This window comes from Pollicipes pollicipes, unplaced genomic scaffold (genome assembly GCF_011947565.3).
Source record: "Pollicipes pollicipes isolate AB1234 unplaced genomic scaffold, Ppol_2.1 Scaffold_3447;HRSCAF=4054_pilon_pilon_pilon, whole genome shotgun sequence".
Lineage (NCBI taxonomy): Eukaryota > Metazoa > Arthropoda > Thecostraca > Pollicipedomorpha > Pollicipedidae > Pollicipes > Pollicipes pollicipes.
This window is the reverse complement of record NW_023596297.1, coordinates 28,426,151-28,435,677: the sequence shown is the minus strand read 5'-3', so window position 1 is coordinate 28,435,677 and position 9,527 is coordinate 28,426,151. Positions and strand designations below refer to the sequence as shown.

General features: G+C 56.3%; 1 protein-coding gene across 1 annotated transcript; it reads left to right on the top strand.

Annotated features, from left to right (window-relative positions):
- The first annotated feature begins 2,314 nt into the window (after nt 1–2,314).
- Nucleotides 2,315–9,522, top strand: LOC119092392 (sodium channel and clathrin linker 1). Its single transcript, XM_037215355.1, has 8 exons — nt 2,315–2,366; nt 2,458–2,600; nt 5,317–5,407; nt 6,815–6,962; nt 7,334–7,531; nt 8,423–8,554; nt 9,031–9,201; nt 9,383–9,522. Exons 1-8 carry the CDS (start codon nt 2,315–2,317, stop codon nt 9,510–9,512), a joined length of 1,065 nt encoding a protein of 354 aa, XP_037071250.1. The 3' UTR covers nt 9,513–9,522.
- Nucleotides 9,523–9,527: the final 5 nt, after the last annotated feature.

The following is a 9,527-nucleotide window of genomic DNA, read 5'->3' as shown; positions in this document are numbered from 1 at the left end:
ACTAGGGCGTAGTTCTATGAAACGATGTTACGAGCCTAATAACGGTTCATTGTGCCTTGAAATTGAAAGAATTTACATACCTATACGCCGCAATTAAAGCGTGTTTTTTTAGGAAAGTAAGCCATGATGGCTAATGACCAATGTCGTGGCACATAAGTGTTGTGTTTTGGTGTAGAGCGCAGTTTGCAGTCCCAACTTTTTTCAATAAATATAAATACATTCAAATTCATCCCAGGATCGCGAGAAGAAAGCTGGTTGCCCAAGATCTTGAATTTTCCAAAGCATGGACCTGTGTTATTTCTCATCAAAACTTTCCAGATATGGCATCAGACAGATGGTGGTTATTCATTATGCTCAGTCATTTTGTATGATTCAGCCAGACGTTAAACTGTCTTTCAGAATCTGACGCGAATTACGGCCGAGATGGTTAATGTAGGTCAGCATTCATGTTACACATTATGTGAGATCGGTGGATTATTCAAGCCAGATGAATGGACGTGAGAATGGCTCCATAAACTACCAGTGCGTTAAAAGCATGATGTGAGCTGCTATGTACGCTTGTGGAGCATTAACGCGTGATATCGTTTTTAAACAATGAAGACAAGTACTCGATAATGCGTCATCACGTGTGGGAATCCGTATCGGGGCTGGACAGTCAAGAGGACGGATTTATGCGTCCCAAAGCCCCGGTGGGATCCTTGGGCATGCATGTTTCAGCAGCCCCCCCCCCCCCCCCCCCGGCCGGCCGGCTGGCCAGATCGGATGGCCTTCCCTGGCGGCTGCGATCGGCGGGGTGAGCCGATGGGTCGGTGGCTAGTCGGCTAGTCGGAAACCGACCTGGGTTAAAGGACAACTGCGACAGGAAGTCCTGTCCAGAAACAGCTCCGACAGATGCTTGTGCAACACATGCGGTATCTGCAAACGCGTGTATTTAATGCCGATGGTTTGATGGATGCCCTGACGGGGAAACGTGCTGTGATCCTGATGCAGAGATGGAAGCTGAGGTCTCCAGGAATGCTCGCTGGGTAGAAGCTAGTGGTTTCCGTGCCGTGACTAATCCTCTAAAGCTGCGGAGCTTTTGGATGTCGGGCGTATATTTCGTCTCATTCTTCAACGTCCATGCCTTTTATTCCTTCAGACGGGCGTTCAGGCAATTTCCTCGTGGGCTGCGAATAATAGTAGTTGATTATGCGCCGATGTCATGTATTGTGGCGGTGCGGGCTTCAGGTAGGTTAGAAATGTGCTGGTAAAGATGCAGTGACTTGTATTCTAGCCACGGACGTTGATATCACACACGAATGCAGTCTAATTTTGGCATGAATTGCTTAAAAATTATTACCATGTTTGGCGAAGGAGATAATAGTTCTGATGTACTTGTTAACGACTTGTCTCTGAGTTTTGATGGCGCATCTTGAAACAATACGCATGCGTCTGCTGCTCTCTCGGCGAGCGCCTGCTTTTGCAGATACTGCATCGCATATTGCATTTGAGCTGTCATGCGATGGTGCCGATACGCGTAATCCTGATCCGACTCGCGCACTACGCCGTGCCCGTCCGTCCTTCGGCCCGTCTGTCGGCTTGCGTGTCGTCCCCATTCACCGTGTCACCCGCCCCCCCCCCCCCTTGTCATGCCTACCAGCCGTCGCTTCAGCCCATCCGCCCGTGCTTCGCCCACGTCCGGCCTGTGTGCCGGCCGCGCCGGCCGCTGGTGCCGCGTCTCTTCAGCCGCCTCCTGCCGGCAGGTGCGCGCGCAATACGCGCAGGCGGTGAGCTCGCTGAGCGGCGAGCTGGCTCGCCAGGGAAGCGGCCGAGCGCGGCGCCGCCGAGCAGGCGCGTGCCGAGGAGGCTGGCCGCGCCGCCGAGGCGGCTAGCCGCGCGCTGCGCGACCAGCTGGCGCGCCTCACCGAGCGGCTGCGGGAGGCCGAGCAGCGCAGCTTGGAGCAGGCGCAGCAGCGGCTGGCGCTGGAGGAGCGGCTGGCGGCGCTGCAGGCGGACGCCGAGGCGCACGGCGAGCAGGAGCGGCGCGCCGCAGAGGAGGCGCGCCGCCTCCAGCTGGACCTGGTGGAAGCGCGAGCGCTGCGTCCAGCTGAGCGGCCGCGAAGCCGAGGCGCTCGACAAGCTGAGGGAGGGCGTGGACGTGGTGCAGAACGCCCTGCTAGAGAAGGAGGAGGCCGTGCAAAAGGCGGAGCGACTCGAGGGTAGGTGGAGCCGCCTCCGGCCGCGTGCCGTCTCAGTCGGCCTCTCGCTGACGCTTTCGTGTTGTGGCTAACCCTTGTACTCCGGCAAGTGCCGGAGTAGCTGAGCCGTAGTTGCCATGGCTGCTTCCTCTACTAAACTGCATGTTGGTTGTGCCGACCACCTCGCCCGTAACAACACTCACCGCCTGTTACTCTAACCAGCCGCCCGCCAGCGCGAGCACGCCGACGGCTGACTCCCGGCGCCGCCCTCGCACGACAGGCGACATCGCGGAGCTGGAGGCGTCGCTCGGCCGGCTGGCGGACGAGGCCGGCCTGCGCACCAAGCGCGAGGTCGACGCCGTCCGCGAACAGTGCAACAAGCGGCTGGCGGAGATGGCCGAGCGGCTGCAGGCGCGCGACTCAGTAAGACCGGTGGCGGCGGCGGGCGGCGTACCGGCCGCGCCGAGCGACAGCGGGCTGCGTGCTGTGGTGCCACGGGCTGCGTCAGCGGCATACAATGTGCATGCGAGCATTGTACAAACTGGCATGAGTTGGCTTGTCGCATGTGTGTCGTGTGCACTCTTCCTCGCCCGTTTGCCGTTGTTTTCAGCACTTTAAAAGCCGAAGTCAGCAGACGTGACGGGCCTGGATACCGGTTATGATACTGGCCAGGATCATTTTTGAATTATAGATTTGGGTGGAAGGATCCAATCTCGCGTAGATGAGGGAGTGCGCATGCTTGGGTACGAGATGCGGTTATGAGGTGGGAAGTGCGCGCGGATGTATACCGCACGACATATCCTCGTCCCTTTTCAGTTGAGACCTACACGACGGTGCTGAAACCTCGTACTCCAACTTGGTGACTCGCGCGACTTCAGTCCCTCCAGCCCATTAAAGATAATCACACAGAAGCCTTCGTGGCCCATGCACAGGGAGGGGGAGGGTGGGAAGCGGCAGCCGCCAGGTCTGCAGAATCAACTTAAATACTGTAGGTATTGCGTAAAAAGAAAGTTTGGGTGTATCCTACGGTAAAAGTACTTATCTACCCTTTCCAATCCATATGCAATGCATTTACAGCTTAGGACTAGCTGAATGCGCACACAACCGAACTTAACACATATGCAGCCGTTAACAAGCCGCGTTGATGGTTCCCTGCTGCGATCATTACGTCGTATCCACTTTATTAAGCGCTTTAGTTATGATGCTGAAGTCTCGATGACCTACCAAGGATGAACGCCGCTAGTAGTGCGAACTTGGGAGTCAGATCACGCAACACGGATGGACATCATAATTCAGCGGTCGGACGAGCAAGGGCGAGCACCAACGGTCGCGCCGCCGTCACGGCGTGGGGTCGCTGGCTGGCGTTCGGTGTGGGGCCGGCGCTGCCGGGCTGGACGCTCGGTGCGTGCCGCGGCCGAGCTGCGCTTGTTATCCGGGCGGCGCATGATCCCGGGCTGGGCCGCCGGCCGCCGCTCGCCCCGCCCGCCCGGAGCGCGCCCGTCTGATCCGGCCGCCGTGATTACGGGTCGGCTGACCGACCTCGGCGCCCGTCACGCCATCTTCGACCTTCGCCTCCGGCCCAGGTCGCCGCCCCCCCCCCCTACCCTCACCCATGGGTGGCCGGCCGGCAACAGGGCGCGAGGGGTAGGGGCTGCGACGCCAGGCGGACCGGACGGCGCCGGACGAGGTGCTCCTTTCGGCCGTGCTAGGCGCGCCAGCTGGGAGAAGGGAGCATGCGTTGCGGATAGCTGCACCGGCTTTGACGACCACTTGTAACGCCGGCGACAGCAGCCGACCCGCAATAGGGCGCCCATCAGCTGCGTTCAGTAAACAGGCTGGCCGCGGCGCCGCCTGCGTACGCAGGCCGCGGCGCCGCCTGCGTACGACTTTTTCTCATCTACCGCTGTCTGGCTGCAGAGAGTGCTAGGATAATTGCACGCTTACTTTAGATGAGTTTTTCGGGGTCTTTTGAACGGTTTGAACTAGGGAGAAATTGCGTCTTCCACGACTCGGCGCAAGTGTATTTGGTGTGTTGAAGTTTAGTCATCTGGCAGTCCAGTGAAAGAGATTGATGGTCAATCGCGTGTTTGTCATGCGGGTTTTCCTTGCGCTCATTTTGGTCATGAACATTTTGTTGAGATAAATTGTTATCGAACCGTGCATTTAACGCCGTTGCGACAACGCTCGTCCTGTCTACCTTTGTATTCTGAGCAATGTTCTAATAACATGTTCCGGCTGCTTATGCTCCTGTCCGCCAATTGTCCGGTATAAGCTCGACGTAGTTTCCAGGATATTGTTAATTTCAAACGTGAACGTTGCAAGCGATGCATTTCATGTGGCGAGGACCAGTCTGCGGCCCCTCCCAGACTGCAAACGCTAGACCTCTTACACCGAGTTGAATCTGCTGCTTGAAGTGCCCCGGCGTCATTTTGTTCTGGTTGCGGAATCCATTTTGATCGCAGCGATCTATTATGGGCCATCCGCGAAGCTGGACTCGCCTGACGGGATTTGAGTCAACCCGAGCTGAAAGTAACGGCGGATGGCTGGCAGGTTGCGGCGAACGGACCGCGCCATCGGCCAGCCAGTGGGGCATGTGACAAGTACAAAGGCCGTGCCTGGCATAACAGCGGGCGCGGGTCGCCGGCTGCCGGAAAACGACCGCAATGCGGCGTGTTTTGCTGTGTGCTGTTTGGGCGAAATAACGTCCAGAAATTGGCCGCTGTTGTCCGTGGTGGAATAGCATTGGGGACCAGCCAGCTGGCATCGTCCTTGTGAGATGCAGAGGTGCCCTGGAGTGCAGTTATCATTGCAGCTCACGTGCGGTTGAAACTGTTCTGCTCCTTGTTTGTAGTATTGCCTTACAATCTAACAGCATGTAATTAATACGAGAATAGATTACTCTATATCATGAGTACGAGAATGTGTAGCTATATAATTCGCGATTTTGTCATCTTCCGCTCAGTTCATGTCATATGCGCCATGTTTTACGTATACGAGATGCAGTGTCAGCGCAGGTGTGATAAACGAAGATACTGTGCGCTTTTCACATTGACTATCAAAGATGGCTGTATTTGGAAATGCTGTACAGTGTCGATGTCATAAGCGCCGGTGTGGCTGTGACTCTCACGTTCGCCCGCAGGAGGAGGTTGAACTTCAGCAGCAACTAGAGCGGCTCATGCGCGAGAAGAAAAACGTGGAAAGGGAGTACGATCGCGTCAAGGTATGCCCGTGTCAGTGCTGCAACCGCGGTCGCGTCCTGCCGTGTTCTCATGTTCGGCAAAGCTCTTCTCCCCGTTGCCCGTGGTCCCCAGCCTGGAAGCCGCCAGCGACGCTCCGCTGACTTCCAGATAACATCTTGCATGACACCATGCAACTGTTTGCCCTTTCGTCCAGCTGGACGACCTACATTGGAAACGTGATAAATCAGTTTTTATTATTCCCAGAGAGTCTCGTTGGCCGAAGCGGTCCGGCCGTCTTTTCACGTGCCATTTCATCGGAGCGCCGACCACAAATCTCCGACGGGGGCGGACGGCCGCCCTGTCCTTCCAGGCCGTGTCTAATTGGGATCTCATCCGTGTTCGGCGCAATAAATTCCGCGGGCAGCGGACGCTGCACTGGCACGTTGGCAGCAAAAAGCGTAGTTTCGAACCGGACTGAACGCTTCAATCTCATGCAACATTTTTCGCCCTTCGCGAGGTGGAAAGGTTGTAGGAGTTTGTAAAATTCGAAATGTTGTAAGTTTGAGGAATTTTTTGAACGCTGCTAATGTGATTAACTGTAATCAACGTCTGAGTAATTCGCTCATGAATAATGTTTAAAAAAGTAGGCATAAAAGGAAAAGTGGCAAAGTGTAACAGCAAAATTACACTGACCGACATGTTTGCATGCTTAAGTGTAAGTTCATTGCATTACCATGAGGGCATAGCATGATAAAGTATGGTCTGGCCTTTGCGGGGAACCGGACGTCGCCGATTGTGGCCGTCATAAGTAACCAGGAACACTCACCGGAAGTGTAATGTATTGCAGCTCACAGTGTAGTGTGGAACACGTGACGGAGCGGATGTGTTGCAGGCGGAGCACACGTGACAGATCGTGTGACTGTGTTATATGCGAAGCACACGTAACAGGCTGTGTGACCGTGCCCGTTGGCGGAGCACGGACGCGAAACACATTTGATGGACCGTGTTACCGTGCGGTAGGCGGAACTTGTGTGCCGAACTGCGTGACAGTGACGCAAGCGGAGCGCGTGTGACGGACCGTGTGACTTGCAGTGCATGTGACGGACCGTGTGACCTGCAGTGCATGTGATGGACTGTGTGACCTGCGGTGCATATGACGGACCTTGTGGCCTGCAGTGCATGTGACAGCCGTGTGACCTACAGTACATGTGACGGACCGTGTGACTTGTAGTACATGTGACGGACCGTGTGGCCTGCAGTACATGTGACGGCCCGTGTGACCTACAGTACATGTGACGGACCGCGTGACCTGCAGTGCATGTGACAGCCGTGTGACCTACAGTACATGTGACGGACCGTGTGACTTGTAGTACATGTGACGGACCGTGTGACCTGCAGTACATGTGACGGCCCGTGTGACCTACAGTACATGTGACGGCCGTATGACCGTGCCCCCAGGCGGAACACGCCAAATGCGGGGCCGGCGGGCTGGAGTGGGAGCGCTGGAGGAGCTGACTGCTCGGCTGGCGCGACTGGAGGAGGCGCGTGACCTGGCGGAGCGGGCCGCTGCTGACCTTACTAGGAAGCTGAAAAGCTCCGAGGCCAGGTGAGTACCGTCCCACGGCATCGGCCGCGGCGAAAGGGCGAGGAGGAGGGGAGGGGGCGTATCGCGTTGACTTGCATTTGGTGATGTTCCAGGCTCATTAGTGCATGCTTTGTTAATGCTGTGCAGATGGGGACATATGTACCACAGATGTCGGTGCGATATCAAACAAAAACTTCGTCATGCAGCCGCGCATAACGGAGGTGGCAAAAATATGAGGGAAAATGCATTCATAGACTAAGAATTCCAGCGTTGCATGGTGTTATTGTGTTCATCCATTGAGTCGGTGACCCATTGCTGGAGATAAGTGCAAAAACTGACTGCGTGATAGGGCGCTCAAAAGTGCAAAGTGTTGAGTACGATGCCTCTGGCAGGCATGAGATCGAGCTGGAACGGCTGGCCGAGGACGCGGCCGAACAGCGACGCCGCCTGTTGGAGCTGAACGGCACCTGTGATGCGCTGCTGGACCAAAAGAGTGCGCTGACAGAGCAGCTGGCGGCCGCCCGCGCCGAGCACGAGGTGGAGCTGGCGGCGGCGACCGAGCGGCGCCGCGTGCTGGAGCGCGCCGTCAGGTGGGGCGACACCCGTCCGTCAGACTGGCTGGGGGACAGGGCGTGGCTTGTGGGCCGATCGGGCCCGCGTCCTACCGACCGACCCCGGGCGCAGGCGGGCGGCGGGCGGGTGAGACTGAGGCTCGTGGAGGTGGTCGGGGCCCGGACAGGGCCTTGGTCTTCATGACGCATTGGTTTGGACATCCGTCCGCACCTGATGTTGTGCGATGCTGATGACATATGACTGGCGGAGCCTAAGATCACACCAGCTACCACCTGATGGGCGCTGCATGACCTATAGCAGTCGATGCGCCCTAAAACCCCAAATCATCATCATCGTCATCACCAGCTACCACCTGTACAGAGCGCCAGTGTTACAAGTTTGCCGACGGGAACCAAAATATTATTTATATGTTACTCAATATTTGTCGTCATGGCTCCTGCTTGGTGTGGCAATTTTCACCAGCCACTTATCTGTGCATTAATCATGTAATGTCGGTAGCTTTGCAGTGTGGCAAATTACAAAGAAAATCCCGCCTGAGTGGCGTTTGGCCAGACTGGCAATACTGGGAACCAAACTCACACTGTCGGGCTGTCTGACCATTCTGGGAACTTAGCTCACGCTGTCAGACTGTCTGGCAATACTGGGAACCAAGCACACGCTCTTAGACCGCCTGTTAATGCTGTGAGCCAAACTCAGGCTGTCAGACTTTGTGACGATGCTGGGAACCAGACTCAAGCTGTCGAACCGTCTGACAATACTGGGAACCAAATGCACGCTGTCGGTTGGCGGTGATATGACTCAGCTCATTCGCGCTCTACTTCGTGGGCCTGCGCTTGAAATGCAGTTGTATCGCGTTGTATTCCGTGACGCCTGCTTGCAAAGTACGAGATGGCCGGCCGTGTTTCCAGCTCACTCGAGCAGCAGTTGCGTCAGAAGGAGAGGCTGCTGAACAGCGAGATCCAGTCGTATGAGACGGATCAGGAGCACACCAAGGTCGAGCTGCGCGAACTCCTCGCCGCCCAGCAGCAGATGACTGCCAAGTGAGCCGCGCCCTCAGACGCACCGCTCGCGCACGCTTGCTGACCTGAATGGTGCGCGTGGAACGATGAAGAGTGGGAATGGCGGGAATGATTCACTGTTTGTTTTGCCTCAGAGTCATTGGAGAGCAAGCTGGATAGGGCACAGTGTGAAGTCCGCTGTGCAGCTAGGTTTAAGTACGTTCTCTAGTACCTGGTTGAATTATTAAGGTAAGGCGCTGCTAGTTAGGTCCCTGTCATGTCTTAAAATGATTATATGATGTCTGTTGTTGCCAAGTAATTGTTTTTGACTGATTTCATCGCGGAATTAAATACCATCCCCCGGAATTACGTGCATCGTTTGAACCAGACCTAGTAGTAGGAGACGGACCAGGAGCACAACAAGGTTGAGCTGCGCGAACTTCTCCTTCAGCAGCGGGGGATCTTGGTATTACGGGTGCTACGTTTCCTCAACTACGGTTTTATATTTTACCCGATAGATGGCGCCGTGAACTGCTCTCGGCCTCTGAGCAGCACGAGCAGAAGCTGGCCCGAATGAGGAGCGTGGAGCGCGACCTCGCGCGGAAAATCACGGAACTGGAGGACGACCTCCGGGACACCAGGACACGCGAGCTTGAGTCTGAAGAAGAGGTCAAACGGTACAAATTCAGGTGAGCGAGCAGCGTACATCGTTCGCCGGCGTTTTTAAGCTGGGTTACACGTTGACCAAACTTATTAAGATTGTCATGTACTCATCAGGTTGCTAGGCTTGTCGCGATAGTGCTTGGTTTCCCTCCGACTGTGGTGGTTCGGTCACGTGCTCCTGACATTGGCGTTGGTCATGTCCCTCAGGGTGCGCGAGCTGGAGCTGCGCGTACAGGCGGCGGAGAAGCGCTTCCTCACGGTCCACGCGGGCTCGAGCCGGCAGCCGGCGCGGCGGGCGGGCGCGCTCCACGACCCCCGCCGTCACCTGGAGGACTGACTGGGCCCGTAGCTG

Coding starts and splice junctions, on each gene's coding strand:
- LOC119092392 (XM_037215355.1), top strand. CDS start 2,315: ATGGCTGCTTCCTCTACTAAACTGCATGTTGGTTGTGCCGACCACCTC. Junction 2,367..2,457: donor TTGTGCCGACCACCTCGCCC/GTAACAACACTC, acceptor CTCGCACGACAG/GCGACATCGCGGAGCTGGAG. Junction 2,601..5,316: donor GGCTGCAGGCGCGCGACTCA/GTAAGACCGGTG, acceptor GTTCGCCCGCAG/GAGGAGGTTGAACTTCAGCA.